General features: G+C 38.4%; 1 protein-coding gene across 5 annotated transcripts in view; it reads right to left on the bottom strand.

The window, feature by feature from the left end:
- The window catches only part of CEP112 (centrosomal protein 112), a 422,889-nt gene that overhangs the window by 388,876 nt on the left and 9,711 nt on the right, over positions 1-24,302 (bottom strand). For 4 of the 5 annotated variants that reach the window (XM_047833171.1, XM_047833173.1, XM_047833170.1 and 1 more), the window contains exons 3-4: positions 22,808-22,998; positions 19,558-19,730 (exon numbers count right to left, since the gene is read on the bottom strand). In XM_047833171.1, the coding sequence (XP_047689127.1) occupies positions 19,558-19,730; positions 22,808-22,998 (364 nt within the window). Of the gene's footprint in view, positions 1-19,557; positions 19,731-22,807; positions 22,999-24,302 lie in introns of those variants that run through there. The other variant, XM_047833174.1, reaches the window with a different exon arrangement.

Raw genomic sequence — 24,302 nt, 5'->3', positions numbered from 1 at the left:
CAGTGTACTATACTGACTGAGTTTCATATGTTGAATTCTCATTGCATCCCAGGAATATCCCACTTGGTCATGGTGTATAATCTTTTTAATGTGCTGCTGAATTCTATTTGCTAGTTGTTGTTTCTTTTCTTTGCTGGTTTTGTTTTGTTGGGGGTTTTTTGGTTTATTTGAAGATTTTTACATAAATATTCATCAGGGAAACTGGTCGGTAGTTTTCCAGTAGTGTCTTTGTCTGGCTTTGGTATCAGGGTAATGCTGACCTCATGCGATGAATTTGAAAGTGCTTCCTCTTTTTCAATTTTTGGAAGAGTCTGAGGAGGATTGGTGTTAAATATTCTTTGGATGCTCCGTGTAATTCACCCATGAAGCCATCTGGTCCTAGGCTTTTCTTTGTTGGGAGCTTTTTGAATATTCCTTTAATAACCTTACCAGTTACAGGTCTTTTCAGATTTTATTTCTTCATGATTCAGTCTTGGTAGACTGTTTCTAGTAATTTGTCCATTTCATCTGGTTTATCCAATTGTCGGCATACATCTATTCATCATACCTATAATCCTTTTTATTTCTGTAAAATCAGTTGTAATACTCCCCCCTTTCTTTTCTGATTTCAGTTATTTGAGTCTTCTTTCTTTTTAAGCAATTCAGCTAAAGGTTTTTCAATTTTGTTGATTTTTTTCTGAAGAAAACAACTCTTGGTTTCATTTTTTTCTAATATTTTTTCATTCTCCATTTTGTTTATTTCTGCTCTAGTTTTTATTATTTCCTTTCTTCTGCTATCTTTGGAGTTTGTTCTTCTTTTTCTACTTCCTTAAGATGTAAACTTAGGTTGTCCGTGTGAGATCTTTATTCTTTTTTAATGCAAGCTTTTACAACCTTAAGTCTCCCCCTTACTGCTTTCACAGAATCTCCTAAGTTTTGGTACATTGTGTTTTCATTTCCATTTATCTCAAGATATTTTCTAATATCCCTCCTGATTTCTTCTTTGACTCACTGCTTGCTTAGAGCGAGTTATTTAATTCCACACGTTTGTGAATTTTCCAGTTTCACTATTAACTTCTAGTTTCCCTATATTTTGCTCAGAAAAAAAATACTCTGTGTGATTTCAATTTTTAAAATGTTATTAAGACTCTTTTGTGGCCTATCACATGATTTACCCTGGAGAATATTCCATGTGTACTTGAAACTATTCCATGTGTACTTGTGTTGGGTGGAATGCTTTGTGTATGTCTGTTTGGTCCAATTGGTCTATATAGTACTGTTCAAACCTTCTATTTCTTTATTGATCTTCTGATTGTTCTATCCATTGTTGAATGTGGGAATGCGGGGTACTAAAGTTTCTTACTATTACTCTAGAGCGATTTCTCCCTTCAATTCTGCCAATGTTGGTCTCATATATTTAGGACTTCTGATGTTTGGTGCATGTATTTTATAATTGTATCTTCTTGGTGAATTGACCCTTTTATCATAATATATGTCCTTCTGTTTCATAGCTGTTTTTTACTTAAAGTCCATTTTGTATGATATACAGTCACCTCTGCTCTCCTTCGGTTACTCTTTACATGAAGTATCTTTTTCTATTCTTTCACTTTCAACCTGTGTGTGGGTGTGTGTGTCCTTAGATCTAAAGTGAGTCTCCTGTAAACAGCATATAGTTGAATACTGGCATTTTTTTTTTTTTAATTTTTTTTTTTCAACGTTTATTTATTTTTGGGACAGAGAGAGACAGAGCATGAACGGGGGAGGGGCAGAGAGAGAGGGAGACACAGAATCAGAAACAGGCTCCAGGCTCTGAGCCATCAGCTCAGAGCCCGACGCGGGGCTCGAACTCACGGACCGCGAGATCATGACCTGGCTGAAATCGGACGCTTAACCGACTGCGCCACCCAGGCGCCCCGAATACTGGCATTTTTTATACATTCTGCCAAGCCATGACTTTTCATTGTGGAGTTTAATCCATTTACACTTAAAGTGCAATGAATTAGTGATAGACAAAGACTCGCTATTGACATTTTGTTACCTTCTGTATGTCTTATAGGTTATGTGTCTCTCATTTCCTCCCTGCCTGCCTTTTTATTTAGTTGACGTTTTGTAATGACATGTTTCGATTCCCTTCTCATAGCCTTTTGTGTGTATTTTCTTTGTGGTTACCGTGAGGATTACAAAAAAATTTTTTTAATCCTAAAGTTACAACAATATATTTTAAACTCCAACTACATACAAAAACTCTACTCCTTTATAGCTCCACACCTCTCCCCACAAGTTTATGTTGCTGATACTGCATACCCATTAACGTATATTTACAATTATTTTACACATATTTCTTTCTACTCCTATAAAAAATAAAAATGGAATTATATATATAGATTTTTTTAATGTTTATTTATTTTTGACAGAGAGAGAGAGAGAGAGACAAAGCATGAGTGGGGGAGGGGGAGAGAGAGAGGGAGACACAGAATCCAAAGCAGGCTCCAGGCTCTGAGCTGTCAGCACAGCTGACGTGGGTCTCAAACTCACAGACTGTGAGACCATGACCTGAGCTGCAGTCAGATGCTCAACAGACGGAGCCACCCAGGCGCCCCTAAAAATGGAATTATAAACCGAAAGGAAAATTCTACATGTTTTTATATTTGTCCATATATTTCTTTTTATTTGATAAGTCTGACCAGAATTTATCAATTTTATTTAGCTTTTCAAAAAAAATCAATCCTTGGTTCATTGATTTTTCTCTACTATTCTCTGTTCCATTGATTTCCACTCATCTATTTTATTTCCTTCATTCCACTTACATTGGGTCCACTTAGCTCTTACTCTTCCAGCTTCAAAAGGGGGAAGCTATGATCACTGATTTCAGATATCTCTTCTTTTCTGATATAAGCATTAAAAACTCTAAATCTCCCTTTAAGCACTGCCTTGGCTGCACTTCATAAAGTTTTATGTACTGTATTTTCCTTATCATTTGTTTGAAAATATTTTCTAAACTCCCTTGTGATTTCTTTCTTCACCAATGGGTATAATTGATTTTTGGAGGGCACCTGACTGGCTCAGTTGTCGGAGAGACTCTTGATCTTGGGGTTATGAATTCAAACCCCACATTGGGTGTGGAGATTACTTAAAAATAAAATCTTAAATGGGGCACCTGGGTGGCTCAGTCAGTTAAGTGTCCAACTCTTGATTTCCGTCCAGGTCATGATCTCATAGTTTGTGAATTTGAACCCTGCATCATGCTCTGCGCTGACAGTGCAGAGCCTGCTTAGAATTCTCTCTCACTCTCTCTCTGCCCCTACCACCAGTGGGCACTCTCTCTCCTCAAAATACACTTCTTTTAAAAAGCAAAAAGAAAGCAATAATAATAAAATAAGATCTTTTCTAGAATGATTTTTTTTAACTTATAAATATTTTAGGGCTTTTCTGGATATACAGTACTATTACTGTTCATTTCTCATTAAATTCAAATGAGGTCAGACTATATATCGTGCGACTTTCATCTTTGGTGACCAATTGAGATTTCTTTTATGACCAGACATGACCTATCGGATGAACATTCCATGCACACTTAAAGAATGTGTAATCTGTACTTGCCGGGTGGGGTGTTTTATAGACGTCAATGAGGTTGAGATGGGTCAGTGCACTGTTCACGTCTTCTACATCCTCACTGAATTTTCTGCTCCATCAGTTCCAGAAAGGTGTTAAAATCTGCAACGTGTGTGGATTTGTCTATTTCTTCCTTTGGCTGTTATTTATTGACTCGCATATTTCTGAAGCTTTATCATTTGCTACATACACATTTATAACTGTTATGTCATGCTTATGAACTTATTCTTGTATCATTACAAAATAATTATGTTTATCTCTAATAATTCTCTTTGGCTTAAGGTTTCTTATGCTTCTGTTTTCATTTTATATCTCTTTACATTCCACAACTCTTTCAATTTACTTGTCTTTGTATTGTAAAGTATGTCTCTTCTAGATAACATACAACATGGTTCTTGCTTTTTAAATCCAATCTAGTATTCACTGCCTTTGGACTAGACTGTTGAGTCCAATTACATTTAATGTAATTATTGATATGGCTCTACTTGGTCTGCCATTTTGCTATTTGTTTTATATTTGTCCCATCTTCTGTTTCTCTGTTCTTCCTTCCCTACCTACTTTTATGTTGACTATTTTACTGTATTCCATTTTAATCTCTTTAGTTATATTTCTTCCTGGTTATATGTCTATTATATTTTTAGTACTTGTTCTAGGTGTGTGGTAGGCAACATCTAATATGGCTCCCAATGACCCCCATCTCCTGGCATTCATGCCCTTGTGTAAACCCTTTTCTCTGAGTATCCACTGAATCTAGTGATTTATTTTTAATAACCTGAATATAACACAAGTGATAGGCTATCACTTCCAAGATTAGCTTACAAAAAAGACCCTGGTTTCCATCTTGCTTCTTTTCTTCAATGCAAGCCAGCTGCCATCTTTCATGCTGCTCATTGGAGAAGTCTGAACAGCAAGAAACTTAAAGAAGCCTCTGAATGAGAGCCCTAAGACTGATGCCCCCAAACACCCCACAAATACTTTGACTGCAGCTTTACAAGAGAACCTGAGCCACAAATCCCAGCTAAGCCATGCCTACAAGATAATAAATTTTGTTGTTTTTAAGTTGCTAACACTCGGAACAATTTGTCATGCAGCAATAGATAACTAATACAGACTTTGGTACCCAGAAATGAGGTACCGCCTAAAAAGTGGAAGTGTCTTTTGAACCAGGTAGTCATCAGAGGCTGGAAGGACTTTGACTTGTATACTAAAAAAAAGACAAAATTGACCGGAAGAGGCTGTTAGTAGAAATCTGGACTTGAGGACTCAAGTGAGATTTGCCAGTGAGAACTCAAGAGGAAGTGAGAGACATGTTACTGAAAAACAGGAGAGGGATCCTTTTATGCAGTGGCCACACTATCACTTTAAGTAACATGTAAAACAGAAGACGTGCTTAATAAGTTGGATGAGTGATACAGTGACAGAGATTTCCAGGCAAAGTATTTCTTGCTGCTTAGAGTGAAATGCAAGAGAAGAGTAATAAATTAAACTAAGTGGAGGACACCTAAAGAAAAGAGAACGAGAACTTCATGATTTTAAAAATTCTCAGTCGCCAGCTAGCAAAAGATGCTAAACTAAGAAATGGCACCCGAGTGAAATCTGAGCACCGCCTAGAGAAAAAGCCAAGAGTATAAATGAAAAACCTTTTTTTCAGATCAAAAAGATCAAAGGTGGTACATCAAGAGTACTATACATTCACACACAGAGAACTTTAAAAAGATTAAGGCGATGCTTTACAGATTCTCTCAATCAAACAACAGAGCCTCTAGAAAGGTTAAGGTCATCATCCCTCAATCTTGTCAGAAGCAACCCAACATGGAAAGGGAATCTCAATGAGATTAATACATGTGGCTTTTGTCTAGTGGAATGAACATAAAAGAGATGCACAGGAGGTCTACAAAGGTTTTGAGAAAATTATTCAGCAAAATCACTGCTCCCCTAGACTGAAAAAGATAAGAGTACCAAAGTGTCCAAAATTCTTCTGGAGGGAAACAGGCTGAGAAAAGTACTAAGCTGCAAATACATGCTATCGTTCATGAAAAAGGAAGAACTCAGAAGACGGACTCAAGAGCCCAGTGGGAGGAGCTAGGAGACGTGCAATATTAGTCCCAGGTCTTGAGCCTTGATTAAGGACTTTCCAGTATTTGCCCAACTGGATTTCAGAACTGCTATGGAAACCAGTGACTCCTTTGTACCTCCCATTATTCACCCTTTCAGAAATGTCTCTAGTGATCAATGATCGTAGTTGGGTGTGTGGGGAGCAGGTCGCTATCGGAACAGACATTTCTCCAAAGAAGATATACAAATGGTCGTTAACCACGTGAAAAGATGCTCAGCACAAGTAGTTATTAGGGGAATGCAAACTAAAACCACAATGCAATACCACTACATGCCCATTAAAATGACCAAAATCAAAAACACTGATAATACCAAGAGGTGAGGATGTGAAAACACTGAGGCACTCACACGTTGCTAACAGGGATGTCAAATGGCACCGCCACATTGGGAAATGGTTTGCTACTTCCCTTAAAAAGTTAAATATACACTTATATAGCCCACTGTTAGATATCTACCCAAAAGAAATGAAAAACACGTGCTCAAACAAAAATTTGCAGTATGAATGTCCACAGCAGCATAATTCATAATAGCCGAAGTCTGATAACAATCCAAATATCCATGAACTGGTAAATGGATAAACAAAATGTGATATACTCATCAGCGAAATACCATCCAGGGTTAAAAAGGAATGAACTATTGATACAGGCAACATGAACTTCAAAAACAATACCCTAAGTGAAAAGAATCAGATGCGTAAGACTACATAGTTTATGTATGTATTTATGTATTTCATCCACTCAGATGAAATTTCTAAAAAAGGCAAAACCATAGACACGAAAAGCAGATCACTGTTTATCTGGGCCTGGGAGTGTAATTCCATATTATAAAGATATTAACTCTTCCTAAATTGATCTCTAGACTCAATACATTTCCAATTACAATGTCAACAGAGATACGTGTGTGTGTGTGTGTGTGTGTGTGTGTGTGTGTGTGTGTAAACTGGTAAGCTAATTGTAAAATTTAGGGGCGCCTGGATGGCTCAATCAGTTAAGTGGCCGACTTCAGCTCTGGTCATGATCTCACAGTTTGTGAGCTCGAGCCCCACATCGGGCTCTGTGCTGTCAGCACAGAGCCTGGAGCCTGCTTTGGATTCTGGGTCTCCCTCTCTCTCTGACCCTCCCCCACTCACTCACTCTCACTCACTCTCTCCCAAAAAAATAAACATTAAAAACTATTTTAATTATAAAATTTAAATGAGAAGGTAAAGAACCAAGAAGAGCCAGGGCAATCTTGGAGAAGAAAAGAAAGCTGGAAGGCATACGCTACACTACTAAACTGCAGTAATTAAGGCATATAGTAATAGCACACAGATAGACAAATAGACCAATGGAGGAGACGGGGGTCCAGAAATAAACCCACACAAATAAGATTTCCTAGTTTACAATAATGATGCCAACTACAGCAGTGGGGAAAGGCTGGGTTTTTTTTTTTAAAGATGTTGGATTACATGGCTATCCCTCCACTATCCTGGGCTGACTAGGGGTGGGAGAAAGCCCTACCTCATTTCATACATAAAAATCAATTCCAGATGAAGCACATACCTAAATGAGAAAGATAAGAAAGCTTCTAGAAGGCAACATAGGCAAGTATCTCCATTATCTTGGGATAGGCAAGGCAAGAACTCTTAAACAGGACACACATAAAAAGCACAAACAATATCAGAGACAAACAACAAATAAAACTATAATATAAGTTAATGACATTCGACAGATCACACCAATGAAAGTGGGAGAAGATATATGCCATACGTACGTCAACAAAAAATGTATTCTGTATATGTACATTTGTATCCAGAATATACAAAGAATCGTGAAAAATCAAAAAACACTGAGAAGCCATGTTTTATTAAAAAATGAATAGCAACTTCACAAAAGAGGACATCCAAGTGGCCAAAAAGGATAGGAAAAGGTACTCAATGTCATTAGCCATGTGGGACAATGCAAATTAAAACACACCATACTAGAATCGCTAAAACTAAAAGAAACAGACAAACCGGGGCGCCTGGGTGGCGCAGTCGGTTAAGCGTCCGACTTCAGCCAGGTCACGATCTTGCGGTCCGTGAGTTCGAGCCCCGCGTCAGGCTCTGGGCTGATGGCTCAGAGCCTGGAGCCTGTTTCCGATTCTGTGTCTCCCTCTCTCTCTGCCCCTCCCCCGTTCATGCTCTGTCTCTCTCTGTCCCAAAAATAAATAAATAAAAAAATAAAAAAAAAAAAAAAAAAAAAGAAACGGACAAACCAAGTATTGGGAGAGTGGGGGAGCCACAGACTCTGAAATCCTACCCTGGAAAAGTAAATTGCCATAACCATTTTGGAAAACTCTCTGGCAGAATGTACTGTAAGTACACTTCCAAGTCAACACAGTGCACACATGGGCACTAAAAGACATGTACGAGAATGTTCACAGCAGAATTATTTGTAACAGCCAAAACCCGGAACAAAACCAAATATCCAACAACAGTAGAATGCATATATAAATGCGATACATTCACACAGTAGTAAATGAAAAAGAATAATCCATTGCTAAACACAACAACACAAATCAATCTCACAACATAACGTTGAGCCAATGAAGCTAGAAAAACGCGAACACGCTTTATGAATCAAAAACTGTTAAAGCTGATCTACGGTGATATAATGCAGAATAGTGGTTACTATTTGGTGGGATGGTAAATGACGGGGGAGGGGTAAGAGAGAGCTTTCTGGAGAGCTGAGGATGGTCTCTCTCTTGCTTTAGAAGATGGTTACATACAGGTATTCATTTTGTAAAACTGCACCAAGCTTTGATTAAGTCTTGTATGTTACACATTGACTTTAAAAGTTTGCCACAAAGAATGAAACACAGTCACATTTATTAACAAGGATAGATCTGAAAAACATGAGAAAAAGAAGCTTCAAAACAATATATTAAGTATGGTCCCACTTATATAAAGTTAAAAAAAAAAAAAAAAGAAAAGAAATGATACACACAAAAGACAGGACAATGGTCCTCTCAGGAGATGACAAGAGGAGCCAGTCAGGAAAGACACCCAAGGTCTCCTGGAGTACTATCATATGCTATTTCTCGGGTGGGTTAAAAGTATAGGGATGTTTATTTTGTAACTGTTCTTTAAACTGTACCTGTATATTTTCGTGCACTTTTTTTTGCTTCTACATTAATTTATTTTTGACAGAGAGAGACAGAGCACAAGCAGGGAAGGAGCAGAGAGAGAAGGAGACACAGAATCTGAAGCAGGCTCCAGACTCTGAGCTGTCAGCACAAAGCCTGACGAGGGGCTCGAACTCACAAACCGTGAGATCATGACCTGAGCCAAAGTCAGATGCTTAACTGACTGAGCCACCCAGGCGCCCCTATTTTCGTGCACTTTTTACATGTACGCTATGTTTCACAGTTGTAAAACATTGCAAGAGTCATACGACTCCTACACAACTACTAGATTATAAATGATCAGGAAACTAAAATGAGAATTAACTAGATTTCATGTCTTTGCATTCATCTGAGCAGCGGCTAATAATGTTACACATCACCTGAAGAATCGTCTTCTCAAGGCATTGCTAAATGGAAATGAAACATAAAAATAAATAGCAACAACTAATAATGCAGTAAACTATCAAACTACCCTGAAAATAAGAAAATAAAAATAACTTCCAATGATCCACAACATATTATTTTAATTTTTCAAAGGGAACTTTATTAGGAATAAACAGAAAAACAAAACAAAATGGAAAAAAAAATGAGATGCGTTGACAAAACTAAAAAAATGACCAGAGATTCATAAACAATTTAAGACTTCTTGCTTTCCCCATTTCCTACCTTAAAATAACATTCGATTTTAAAACTTAAAAATAAAAACCGTACAATTAAGTCAACGTTTATTAACTGATCTCTGGTTTGACAGTACAACACTCAGTATTTTAATTCCCTTAAAATTAAGTTTTACGGTAACATACTTATAAACTTACTGTCATCTTTTTTTATTAAAAGGACAATCAAAACTATTCAATATTATGACCTCACAAAAAGAAAGTTGCCTGTGAAATAAAAAGATGCTATTACAAAGCCCCATTCATTAAAATTTTTTAAAAAGCAACTAAATACGTCAAAAATCTGACTCACTAAAACAAAAACAAACAAAAAAAAGCCTCAGAAAAATGCAAGCCCATTGTTCTCAAAGCAATTCTATCTCAGTTGCAACTTGTTGCCACTTCCTTGACCTGGTAAACACCGAAGAATGCTATTTAACTAATGTGTTAATGTTGAAAATTAATGAGTAGTTAGGTGGTTTTATGAGTGCATGAAACATTATGTTTTATGGAGTATCCTAAGAAACAGTTTTCATTCCTCATTTATGCAGCAGACTTATTTGTAGAGCTCAAGGATAAGTGTCTACCTATAACGAGCAGCCACTGTATCAAAAGTATCCAATGAATCACATGTAATCCATGCTGAGTGTTTTATCCAAACAAAATGATGAAAAAAATCAACTTAAGGAAAATGATTACTTTTTCTTTCTTTCAAAAAGATTTATTGGCAAGATCTCCTCTGAAACCTGAGACTGACCAAACAGAAAAGCAACTAGGTGTTGCTCATGGGTGATTATCATCAAAGAAGAGATACCCATGAAACGCAAGTAAGCACAGATAAAAGGGCTCCCCTGTGGCGGAGGCAGTTTATAGGTACCAACACCCAACTCCAGGTCCCTGTCTGCATCCTGCTTCCCCACCTAGACAGCAGCTGTCCATCTAGGTCAGGCTTTACAGTGGCCCAAAAGAAGACCCAGGACTACAGTGCCAAGCCCAATACAGGAGCCACTAAATCACATACAGCTATTTAAATTAATTACAACTTAAAATTCCGTTCCTCGGTCACACTAGTCACATTTCAAGGGCTCAACAGTCACATGTGAATAGTGGCTATTGTGCTGGATAGCACAGCCATACAACATTTCCACCACTGCAGAAAGTACTACGGGACGGTGCTACTGTAGAATCTATCTTTGCCCAAACAACGGGGCTATTTGTAAATATAATGAATGTACTTTGTAAATATCTAAGGATGTTTTACTGTGTGTAATCCTAACCATATTTATTTATGCCACTGGATATAAAGAAACCCTAGGAAGGAAAGATACTGATCAGCAACCCCATAAATTCATCCAACAATTTAGGAGCAGGGCTGTTTATAGTGTTAATGTCACTTACATACAAAAATGGAGTTTAACAAAGAAAAAGATTCCTTTGCAGTTTTTTAAGTATCCAGACTAAAAAATTACATCATTATTTTTGAAGTGAAAAATGTTTTTTCACATAGATGAACATAATCACAAGTACATTTTCATTATACTTGATCACCATCTGCTGGTCATGTCATTAAACTGCACAAGCCAATGAAATGTTAGCTATAATGGGAGACATTTTTAAAGGACATACACAGTCCCAGCTTTCTGCCGCAATGCATTCCTGGAAAACCACATCATAAAGAGGATCATTGTAAAGCAAATCATATTTTCCATAAGGGCAGGGCTATAATTAGATTCCTCATTCCAAACTAAAATCTGGCATCAAATAATCCATGGAAGGATCTCATTAAAGCAAGATGCAAAAATTATAATCCTCTATAATCACTTAAAATAGGATAATTATTCTCCAAGTCCTTTCTTACAGGTATGAACAAATTTCTTTCTTAGAGGACACAATATAAATTAAAAGATAAAACTTTAATTCATATAAACATAACCTAAATCTCATAGGGTAAGAGTAATATACAGTAAATAATAATTCTGTTTGCACACTCCTAGAATTTTTACGTAATCTAGATGGTGGCTCTTTATAAAACGGCATCTAAAGAAATCTAAATTAATGCCTTCTTTTTCATGAACAAGGTCCTCTACAGTTAAGTAGAATCCTTGTGTTTCTTCCGCTGGGAAGCAGGCTGATTCATCTTGCCTCCCCCCAACCCTCTCCTAACCCGGAACTCTTAAGCAAAGTTTCAAGTAAAAATAGTTAAGTGGTATTAAATCATTCTTTTCATCTTTTCTATCCTAGACCCTAACTGCACTTTGGTGATAAAGCTACCAGACCACATTATACTTCACTGAAAAGTCATAAAAATAATCACAAGCCATTAAACCGAAGCCTCAAAACATTTTTCATAGAATCCTAAGAAAAGAATACAACATATTATCTCCATGTTCTGTGTTTGGGAGAATACACAAAAAGAATACATAGATACGACATGAACTTACGTCTAACTATTACTTAGCTTCTAATTCAGGGTGTGTGGCACAATGCAAAAAGAAAAAAGGGGCCAGCTACACTGTATTCCTTCTATCTGGGGGGAAAAAGGACTTGCTGAGTTATCGAAATAAAGATTCTTTCAAAGCCTCTTTTAAAATACTCTCCCACCTTCTTCTAAGAGTGTGCAGGATTCATACTTACACTGAGAAGCTTTCCACATAGCCATTAATCTATTTTTCTCAAGTGATTCTCAAAATAATTAATGACTGATGGATTTTAAGATAATATCCTTTAGGAAGATTAGCTAATTAGAGAAGAAAGAATGGTCAAACCATCTAACAAGTATGCTCCTGCAGGAACCATTAAAATAACAATCACCACGCCAGTGATGAAGGTGGCCGCAGCTAACACTTTCTCAGGTCCCTGTCAGAGGCTCTCTAGCTCCATTTTACAAATGATGAAACTGGAGGTTAGAGAAATTAAGTCACTTGCCTGAGGATACAGTTGCCAAGTGTCAGAAGAGAGATCTGAACAAAGGCAAACTCCCTCATTTCAGCTCAACCTAGAAATAACCAAGAACAAAGGCACAGTCGCCCCGGACTGCTGATACAGCTTGAGTGGGGGAAAATGATGGATGAAAGTGGAATTTTCACATTTGCTGCATACGGTACTCGTGCCTACAGGATAGACTAGACTAGAATGAACACAGGGTCTAAAATCATCAAACCAAGTGGCGCCTGGGTGGCTCAGTCGGTTGGGCATCCGACTTCGGCTCAGGTCTTGATCTCACAGTCTGTGAGTTCAAGCCCTGTGTTGGGCTCTGTGCTGACAGTTCAGAGCCTGGAGCCCGCTTCGGATTCTGTGACTCCCTCCCTCTCTGCCCCTCCCCTGTTCATGCTCTGTCTTTGTCTCTCTCTCAAACATAAATAAACATTAAAAAAAAATTAAAATCATCAAGACCTAGATTCCAAAACTGGATCCATCACGGGGAACGTGGTATGACCTCACGGAAGCTGTTACCTCATCTATAAATACAAAGGGCCATCACGTCAGCCTCACAGAAGGGTCGAGAGGATGAAATCAGATAGCTTGTAAAAGATTTCTAGAATAGTATCTAGCATACAGTAGGTGCTCCATAAATGGCACAACTCGTCCCACCTGATTTCTGTTTTAACAAATTAGAAATACAAGTGAAATCCACAAATACTTATCTATTGGGAAAATTTCATTCTTATGTTTAAATTTGTATAATTATATATAGTTAAATGTGTTAATATGCATCACTATTGTATATGCCCAAACATCTTAACAAGATGGTATTTTGGAGGGCAACTTGACAGTATCTATCAAAAATAAGTATGTGACTATTAAAACTAACATAGACGCATGTACAAAAAAGTTTTTAACATTCCACACCAGACTAGTCCCTCTCTCTAAAGGTAAAACTGTTTCAAGTGTAGCACCCAGAAATATCGCAAACACACGTACACATGTGTATCCATATATCCTCTTTGAAATACACCATGCACACACATACATTGAAGCTTACTATGCTTTTATAAACTTTTTTGAAACTTTATGTACCTTAGAGATCTCTCCACACTAGCCCAAATAGATTTTTGTTATCAATCCGCAAGATGCCGTACCTGATAATAATCCCACCAATCCCTCATCCATTAAATTTGTTAACATACCGGGCTATTAAAACAGTGATTTCTTTCTTGAGCATCAGCAGTAGCCAAAAAATACATGCAGATGCATAATGGTATATGGACCAAGATGCGAACGCATTCTTTATAACCGTGAAGAATTAAAAGCAACGGAGACAGTTTAAATTACAGTCAATCCACACTAGGGATTATTATCGGCAGTTAAAAAGACTGCACAGACTATATGACACAGGGTCGGATACAGTTAAGCAGAAAAAGAACCAGTCTCACCACAGGACATACAGTATAAACTAATGTATAACTTTTTAATTACTTATGTGTGGCTACGTGGCTACTGTAGAATGATACACACCAAATTATTGATGACTATTACTTACCATGAGCAAAGTGGAATAAGGAGGACATGGAGAGAAAGACTTTGACTTTTTACTCCACATATTTCACTCTGAGGTTTTTACAAGAAGCATGTATTGTATATGGGTTGTATCATTTCCCAAAATGAGGATAAAAACTGTACTAGTCATCTACTGCTACGTAACAAATTATCACACACTGAAGAGCTTTAAACGACACAGATGTATTTTCTCCTAGTTTCTGTGGGTCAGAAGTACAGACACAGCTGGGCTGGGTCCTCTGCTTAGGGCCATGCAGGCTGCCATCATGGTTTGCCCAGAGCTGGGTTCTCATCTGGAGGCTCTACCGGGGAAGGATCCACCCTCCCCGTGCACATGGTTGTTGGCAGCATTCAGTTCCTGAGAGCCAGAGAATTCATGGCAGCCTGGCTCTTCACAGCCAGCAAGGAAAAGACAGCAAGACTCTGAAGTCAGTCTGCTAGCAGGACAGAGCCTTATGTGTCATAATGTAATCATGGAAATGACATCCCATCACCACTGCCATATCCTATGAGAAGCAAGTCACAGGTCCTGCCTGAATTCAAGAGGAAGGGATAATAAGACTGTGAACACCCAGAGGAGTTACCCGGAAGTCCGTCAACCGCAAAGACAATTAAGGTCTCTACCAGATCATAGTGGTAAGTACCCGAAGGATGACCAGGAAGTAGTATCTATGGATACAGCTCATGGTTGTAGAACTAAATGAAATTAGCCCAACTGTACAGGGATGAGATCTAAGTCTGTGGTCTCATCAGTAACATTTTGTAAAACCATGCACCAAACTCAAATGTAGGTAAATTTTTCACTGTCAAGAAAATAAGCAGGGGGAGCCTGGGTGGCTCCGTCAGTTAAGCGTCCAACTCTTGATTTCGGCTCAGGTCATGATCTCACGTTTCAGGGGATCGAGCCCCACACGGGGGCCCTGTGCTAACAGCACGGAGTCTGCTTGGAATTCTCTTCCTCTTTCTCTCTCTCCCCCTCCCCTGCTCATGCTCGCTCGCTCGCTCTCTCTCTCTCTCTCAAAATAAACTTTAAAAATTTTTTTTAAAAAGAAAAGCAGATATTTGACATTAAAATACAGTAATAGATCTCTAATAAAACAGCAATGCAATTTAAAAAGTGGTTTTTCTAAAAGAAAACACTGGTAATAACATAACCTTCAACAAGAAAAGTGAAAAAGGAAAGCAAAGAATAAAACCAGGATGGGACTAGCTACGTGTCGAAGCAATCCAATGTGAAATGCTAAGCTTACTAGTAGATGATGTGTATTTGGGGGGGGGGGGGGGGGGAGCATGAGAGTAAGCACGATAGCATATAACCTCAAACTACTTCTAACGTGTTTAGAACGAAGAACGCCCCGTCTCTTACAGGAAGAATAAAGGTAAAGGGAAGGTGCCACCTCTCCTGAATAGGGAGGCCTAACAAAGAGGCTTCAAAAGGGCCCTGCATCTTTAACAATATGAAAAGGCTAGGACACAAACAGCATAATCTAAAATGCCATTAGAAATACTTCACATACAAAAAGGTCTAAGTAAAGCAGGATTTTATAAAGTGATCAAAAAAGAAACACTAAGGGGGAAAATCTTTTAAGATTAAAGAGGTTTTTCAAAGGACAAGTTGAAGTGCTTGTAAAATTTATGAGGCAGCATTAAACTTCAGTTCTAAGTAACAATAAATTATTCACTATAAAAACATACATGTGTCAAATATTATAAGCCTCTTAAACTTTTTAAAACAATTTCTTGCAGAACTGATGAGATGTACTAGGTCAACAGTAGCAGATACTGACTTTTTCATCGGCACAGTAAGACCATCAGTAGGGCTCTTCCCGCCCCTTCTGATCTCATCTCACACATCATGTGTGTACTTGGCTTTTAAATCAACTTTATTGCCATTAGCTAAAAGAAATGTCAGTTTTACTCTTTTTAATGCCTTCCTGTTCACAAAATTACAAGTATCTGTTAATTCGTGGACCTGTGGCTTCAAATTTTAAGTCCAATTAAAATTTGCAAATAGATGGAATGAAACGAAGAGAACAATAGAAGAAAAGACAGTCTGAGAGCTTTTGTTTTTGCAGCACTCAATGGCTGTCAAATAGCCTTGGAGATATTCGGACACTTGACCAGAAAGACAGTTCATTCAGTCTGTCTTTCCCAGCTCACGGTCTTTAGATCACTCACGGTGTGTGAAGGGCATCTCCATAGCCTGTATCCACACCTCTCTTAACTTCTAAAATGGATCCTTTCCTCAACTTGTCCTAAAAGATTTTTTTTTTTAAATCCTTATGGGCCATCCTCTCTGTCACAATCTACCTGTCTCCAAAGGTTTTTGTACAGATTAAATTAAGTAAGTGGCCCAGCCTGACACAACACAGTCACTCATGCATGTAAGCACTTATCAAATATAAATACTTACGTGGTTCCCAAGAGGTCCCCGCCCGGTGCGAGACACTGGAAACACATTGCAAATAGCGAAAGCACAGTCCCTGCCTCCTGACATTTACAGTCTAGCACGGAGAACAGAAACAGAAGACTTTGCACGCCACGAACAAGGAAACACAGAGTCACTTAAATAGACCTGGGGTGTCAGGCAAGATTTTTTCGAATTGTGAGATCTGAAGGGTTGAGTAGGACCAAAGAACTACCTGCTTTTCCCATTAATTACTTATTATATAACTGATAACTAACGCCTCATACTTGAATATTTTGCATCAAATGCCATTTTATTATAGGTGAGCAACAAAGAAAAAGAAGTTATTTGTTAAAATTGGGGAGATTTGGGGGCACCCGGGTGGCTCAGTCAGTTAAGCATCTGACTCTTCATTTCAGCTTAGGTCATGATCTCACCGCCACGAGATCAAGCCCCATACTGGGCTCTGCACTGAGCGTGGGGCATGCTTGGGACTCCCCCTCTCCCTCTCCTGTCCCTCCTTGCACCCTCTCTCCCTTTCTCTCAAAAATAAATACATAAGTAAACAAATAAATAAATACAAATAGGTAAAATTTTAAAAAAATGTTTTTAATTATGGAGATTTCACTAGGGTATCATTTTCCAGAAAAGTCACAGAGTAATATTCTCACTGAATTTTCTTAAGCTTTATCCTCTGTTCCAAGAAAGAAAAGTCCATTACTTGGATTTCCTGAGATCTCAAGTCTGTTTTCTACCCTAAGCCTCAATTTAACACACACCTCAATCTTCACGAATATCCCCACCACTACACATAACCACTACAAGGAAATTAATCCGTGCACCTAATGCTCTTCCCTGTTTATCTAAAACAACATCAGGGGGCTCCTGGGTGGCTCAGTCGGTTAAGCGTCCGACTTCAGCCAGGTCACGATCTCGCGGTCCGGGAGTTCGAGCCCCGCGTCGGGCTCTGGGCTGATGGCTCAGAGCCTGGAGCCTGTTTCCGATTCTGTGTCTCCCTCTCTCTCTGCCCCTCCCCCGTTCATGCTCTGTCTCTCTCTGTCCCAAAAATAAATAAACGTTGAAAAAAAAAATTTAAAAAATAAAATAAAATAAAACAACATCAGAAAGCGAATTTCTGCAGGATCTGGGTCACAAGCGAGTGATTATGCTGCCAGACGTAGGGACATTCTCCACTTCTACAAAGATGTGGTCTCCCTCCTCTTTTTGAGTTTCCGGACCCCTCTTCGTCTACCTTTCTTTTTTCCACTTGTGATAGGATGCAAAAGCGTTAAAAGAAATACTTCTTCCACCTCTCGACCCTACTTAAAAGGGGAGAAAAAGTTCATAGTCAAACAGAGATGCGACTGATCTCAAAGTCAGTGCCAAAAATGAGCAGCGAATAGCGAAGGCATTTACTGGGGCAGTAACCAAGTGTCACTTGACTCCCACGTGTGACTGGCTTCTGGAAAGACGATTGAGTCTCTAGTTTTTTAAGGAGCCCAGAAAGCCAGGTTTTTGTTTAAGTTTTCGTTTCTTTTAATGTATTTAAGTAATCTCTATACCCAACATGGGGCTCAAACTCATAACCCTGACATCAAGAGTCACATTCTCTTCTGACTTAGTCAACCAGGCACCCCCAGAAAATTATGTTTTTATGTAACACTCCCAATTGTTCACTTTGAATAACTCGTTCAAAAATCCTTAAAGACGCTACAGAAGTCAAACAAAACAAATCTATGCACGTGATTCATTCAGTCCAAGAAGATCGTCAGTTTCCAACCTCTGGTCTCAGCTCCAAGATATGGGAAACTACTTTAGTTCACCTTTATACTGTAAACTCCATATGCATTATACCTAGAAGGAACGCAGCTTTCAGGTGGACGCGCAAGAAACGTTTTGGCAAACACCCGATGGACTTTTCAGCCAAACCGAGAACTGTGTTTTCCTTTGCATGCAGACCACATTCTCTTCACACCTCCGTTGATCTGCCATAAGGCTAACGAAAATTCCAGAGTAACACCTCCTCTACTTTTAAATCTCCTACGACTGCTAAGACCAAGAACTGCACACCGTGTGCCAGGGACTCATCGATTCACCTCTTTTTAATCTTCTGAATGCACCCTGAATTCTATCACCCCTTCCTTTTTCGCCTCTCCATTTTGTGTCCCCTTTCTAACCAAAACATTTCACAGGGACTGGATCTCTCACGTTGTGTTCGTCCGTTCTTTTCCACCAGAATGCCTGAGGCCTGAAAAACATCAACCGCGCTGCGTCAACCATGAAGACATTTCACATCACTAATAGCATTTCTCCATCTGATTAAGGAATAAACCGAACAAAATTACAGCACAAAAGAGAGATGACACTGGTAACCAAACCAAATTCCAAAGAATGAAAACTACCAAGAGAATGCTGAGGATGAAGTATAAAGTATGATCCACGTCAACTGCCACTGTGCAACATTTTGACGTTTCGGAAAACAGTGCCAAAGGTAAAATTCAAAATTTGCTAAAAGCCCAGTGTAAATCTATCCCCCGTAAGGGCCAAAAGTTATCCTACAACAATAATCTACTTTTTGTGTATTTGCAAAACTTAGAAGTTTATCTTTCTTTGCACTAAAAATCCTTAAGCTTAGTACTCTAGTGGGAAAGCACAGTTGAATGGGGTTTACCTTTAAGTCATTATTAAATCAAAACAAATACTGCTCAATAGGGAAAAAGAAAAGAAATTCAAGTATAAGCTTCGAAATGAATATGCAGGATGTTATATTTTGTTCAAGTCATTGATAATGTTCTTAATTCATGCTCGTCATGAAGGAACACAGAGAATTAAATTATTTAGAGATTCTCAGGCACTACTTTCCAAGTATTGGCATATATACATATATAAATACATGTATATATATTTAACGGACACCCAGAAGGGGCTAAATATGCAATGGGAATCTTGAATATATGATAAAAGTTAAATTGTTTTACCTACCCAACATCCCCTCACAGCCCTCAACTTTAACAAAATTATAAACTAAACCAACTACTTACCATAAAAATGAAAAAAATGAAAAACACCACCAGGAGAAACAATATATGAAGTTGTGAAGGTAAGCTAAATGACGAATCCCATTTGAATCCCATTTTCATAGCATACCTGTGCACATCAGTCGGCGACTGCACCAAAGAGTAATCTTCTCCATAAGAGAGCTTCCACGATTCATTTAACTTGTGGTCACTGGTTCCCAGCTCACCCATTACCCAGTCTGGTAATCCTTCCGGGCTTGAAACTTTTGCTTGTGCTGGATTTGGTTCATCAAAATAGATGGACTGATTTTTAAAAATTAGAAAAATTATTCTTTCAAAATGTACTATAATGAAATAATTACTTAAGATGTCCATCAAGTTTCAAGTTTGGTAATAACTTTTCAAATACTCAAATTCAATTATCAGAAAGGCACAATGAATTATAAAATATTAGAATACATAAAACGGATACCATTTTACATTTTAGTTATGTTTTGGTGTATAAGAAATCTGATAAATGATAAAAATTACATGACAAGTAAGTCTAATAATTATTTGTGCTGCAAAAAAATACAGCTTTATAAAAAGGTAAATGGACCACAATGATCTCACACATATGTGGAATTTAAGAAACAAAACAAAGAAAAAAGGAACCAAACGAACAAACCAGACTCTTCACTCTGGAGAGCAAACTAGCAGTTACCAGGGGGGAGGTCTGTGGGGAGATGGGGAAATAGGTGAAGGGATTAAGAGTACGCTCGTCTAGGGGCGCCTGGGTGGCGCAGTCGGTTAAGCGTCCGACTTCAGCCAGGTCACGATCTCGCAGTCCGTGAGTTCGAGCCCCGCGTCAGGCTCTGGGCTGATGACTCAGAGCCTGGAGCCTGTTTCCAATTCTGTGTCTCCCTCTCTCTCTGCCCCTCTCCCGTTCATGCTCTGTCTCTCTCTGTCCCAAAAATAAATAAACGTTGAAAAAAAAAATTTAAAAAAAAAAAAAAAAAAGAGTACGCTCGTCTGGATGAGCACTGAGCGATGTACGGAAGTGTGCAATCATTATTTTGTACACCTGAAACTAATATAACACTGTGCATTAACTACACCGGAATTAAAATTAAAAATAACCATAATAATAAAATGCATGTAGGAGTGACATGTTTGGAAACTTACAGCACAAAGAATGGAAAGAGGAAATCCTGTAAAGTTCTTCCATAATCCATAAATGGGTATAATATTTTGGAAGGTAAACTGCCACAAATTAAAGATGCAAATCGTAAGCCCTAAGGCAGCTACTAAAAAGGAGACACGAAGCTAATAAACTGATAGCGGAGATAAAATGGAATATTAGAAATGCCCGATTAAAAAAAAAAAAAAAAGAGCAATGGAATGTTCTTTTTAAAATCATGTACTCTATTTCTTTGTGTGATCAGTAATTACTCTTCACACACACACAAAATCAGTGGGCAGAGAACCCACAATCGATAAAAATCAAAAACAAAAATTAGGCTAGACAATTAAGCTAAAGGAGGAGCAACAGAGGTGTTGCTAGACTTGTAATTTAGTTCTGGCCAAGCCATAAACTAACTAGAAAATCCAACACGGGTCTCTGGACCTTCTTGTTGTTATTATCTGTGAAGTAAAGCCTTTCCGATGATTCTATGAAATGAGTATGATGCAATATACTGGTATCTTAACATCTGAACACGTTTCAGAAAACGTTCCCCCTTGGGTCTTTAAGAAGAGGACATTCGCCCACTAATAGTTTTTCAAGCAACGTGGGCTTCTTGATACCCTTCTGAAGAAAACTCTGCATTAACTGGATACTTCTCCAACAATTCTCTGAATCCCACACAAAGAATCCTCGAGAGGGTGTTCTCTGGGAGAGGTGACACATGACCCTCTATCCCAAGTCAGACATGCGCAGCAGTTTTATGAGGCAGTCATTGCAACGTTCAAACATCACATAACTACCATCGCCAAGACTACTGATCTGAAGCAAAATATATGGCTCTACTTTAACGTACAATTCGTAACAGCATCAAAACTTTTGGCATCTTGGGGCGCCTGGGTGGCGCAGTCGGTTAAGCGTCCGACTTCAGCCAGGTCACGATCTCGCGGTCCGGGAGTTCGAGCCCCGCGTCGGGCTCTGGGCTGATGGCTCGGAGCCTGGAGCCTGTTTCCGATTCTGTGTCTCCCTCTCTCTCTGCCCCTCCCCCGTTCATGCTCTGTCTCTCTCTGTCCCAAAAATAAATAAAAAACGTTGAAAAAAAAAAATTTAAAAAAAAAAAAACTTTTGGCATCTTGGAGGAAAAAACATAAAAGACTCTTAAATATAGAGAACAAACAGGGTTGCTGAAGCGGTTGTGGGAGGAAGGATGGGCTAAATGGGTAAGGCGCATTAAGGAATGTACTCCTGAAATCACTGTTGCACCATATGCTAACTAACAATAAATTAAACAATAAGTAAATTTAAAAAAAAAAAAAAAAAGAAATGACCTTGAAATTAAAAAAAAAAAAACTTTTGGCATCTCTAACTTGGATAACAGAAATTATCATTTAGTGTGCAATGTGCCTCTTGACTGCAAATGGGTTTAAATTAACCAGAGTTAACTCACAAAGTTAGCTTTTTTAAAAATATATATATATATTTATATTTATATAGTATAGTATAATATTATGATACTATACTAATATAGTATGTGTGCGTGTGTGTGTGTGTGTGTGTGTGTGTGTGTGTGCGTATATATATATACGTACATACATAAAACAGTCCACTACCAATACCTAGTACTCCAGATTTCTCAAGTACTCATCAAACACCACACAAACCAAGGCATATTTCATGGTTACAAGGATCAAGACAGTGACAATTAACCAATGAAACATAATTATAACTGCCTTTCTAATAGCTGATTTTGACAGTGAAATTGAACAAAGTATAAACTCCCAACTTCCTGTCATCATTTCATTAGAGAAGAAAGGAACTTTAGAAGTCACTCAATCCAACCTCTCATGAATTTTTTAATAATGTGTGTGAAAGAGTGTTTCATAAACTAGAATTTACTAATACACATAAATGATGGTTAATGTAATCCAGCAAAAACTAATGGGAAATTAAGGCTCAATACAAAAAAATTCACTGTGAGTTTTTTAGAAATACTGCAGAATACTGTGGGATGGCTCCATCAATAAGCATAGTCCCCTTAAGGCCAAATCTGACTTCTATTCAAAGTAGTAAAAAGTAAATTAGGAAGAAAAAGGAACAGTTTTAACTAATGTATTATCTAGGACTTGTAAGTCAATAATATAACCAATCCCAAAGGGGATGATGAGTTGACACTTTTAAAGAAATGGAACTCATACATCTTCCGGTCAGTGACACCTACCATGTAGGAAGGTAAGGTTTTCAGCGTGCCTGGTTCCGGTCGGTGTGTAAAGGGACCTTCGAGAGCTCCTCGCTTAAGCATATGCAGTAACAGTTTGGCATACAGGTTCCGATTCTTCCTGCCCATTAGTCCTGCACCTGTTCCTGAAGGCTCACACAGCTTTCTGATCCAAAGCGCACACCTCTGTCGTTCTAGAGATACGTAAGAACTATTAAAAACTGGATTTTTCAGGGACTCGGGTGGCTCAGTCAGTTGAGCATTCGACTTCAGCTTCGTGATCTCACGGTTCATGGGTTCAAGCCCCACACTGGGTTCTGTCCTGACAGCTAAGAACCTGGAGCCTGCTTCGGACTGTGTCTCCCTCTCTCTCTGCACGCCGCCCCCGCCATGCCCCTGCTCACCCTCTGTCTCTCTCTCGCTCAAAAATAAACATTAAAAAAAAAAAAAAAAAGAAGAAGCTGGATTTTTCAGAAAATAAAACGTTAAAGACCTACAAAACACCTGCTCTGGTCTAGAGCAGAGACTGGCATCCTTTTTCTGTCAAGTGCCAGATAGTCCTCATTTTAGTCTGATCTCTGGCACACCTGCTCGGCTCTGCCACCACAACATGAAAGCAGCCGCACACCATATGGAATCAAATGGGCATCAGTATTTTCTAAGAAAACTTTACAGAACAGGTAGCGGGCTAGATTTGGCCCTGGGAGGCTACAGTTCGCCAACAACCTGGTCTACGGTTTATCTTTTTCAGTTCATTAGTGATCAGGTAAGACAAATGCAAAGTACTTTCTAAAAAATAAAATCTCTGGATCACTATCAGATAAAGAAGAGATAAAGTAATATTAAAAGAGATAAAATTTTGCTATAAACACATCTCTAAGATAATCTTAGTTGGTTTGAAAAAATCTTCCTATGATTCCAATTATAGAAACCAAAAGAGATATTAAATGCAATCTTATGTAAGCATTTTAAACTTAATCTAAAATTAGATCTTGGGCACCTGGGTGGCTCAGTCAGTTGAGCATCTGACTCTTGACTTTGGCTCAGGTCATGATCCCAAGGTCATGGGATTGAGCCCCACATCAGTCTCTGCACTGAGCATGGGGCCTGCTTACGATTCTTTCTTTCTCTCTCTCTCTCTTTCTCTCTCTCTCTCTCTCTCTCTCTCTCTCTCTCTCTCTCTCTCTCTCTTTGCCCCTCTCCCCGGCTCGTGCTCTCTCTCTCTCTCTCCCTTTCTAAAAAACAATAACAAAAAATAAAATTAGATTCCAAATGTTTTCTTTATTAAAGCTGATAAATTTCAGATTTAGAGTTGATTAATTTAGGGTTTTCTTTTAATCCCTCTAAAAATAATTGAGGGCTATTAACATGTAATTTAGCAAATGTAATTATCCTTTTAAAAACTACCTTAAAAATACAGCACCGTTTAATCCACCATATAACCTATTGACTACTTTATCTGAACGTGACACAGAATTGTTTTTAGGTCTCATGAAAG

This window comes from Prionailurus viverrinus, chromosome E1, assembly GCF_022837055.1.
Source record: "Prionailurus viverrinus isolate Anna chromosome E1, UM_Priviv_1.0, whole genome shotgun sequence".
Taxonomy (NCBI): domain Eukaryota; kingdom Metazoa; phylum Chordata; class Mammalia; order Carnivora; family Felidae; genus Prionailurus; species Prionailurus viverrinus.
The sequence above is the reverse complement of the archived record's forward strand: the minus strand, read 5'-3'. Positions and strand labels throughout refer to the sequence as shown.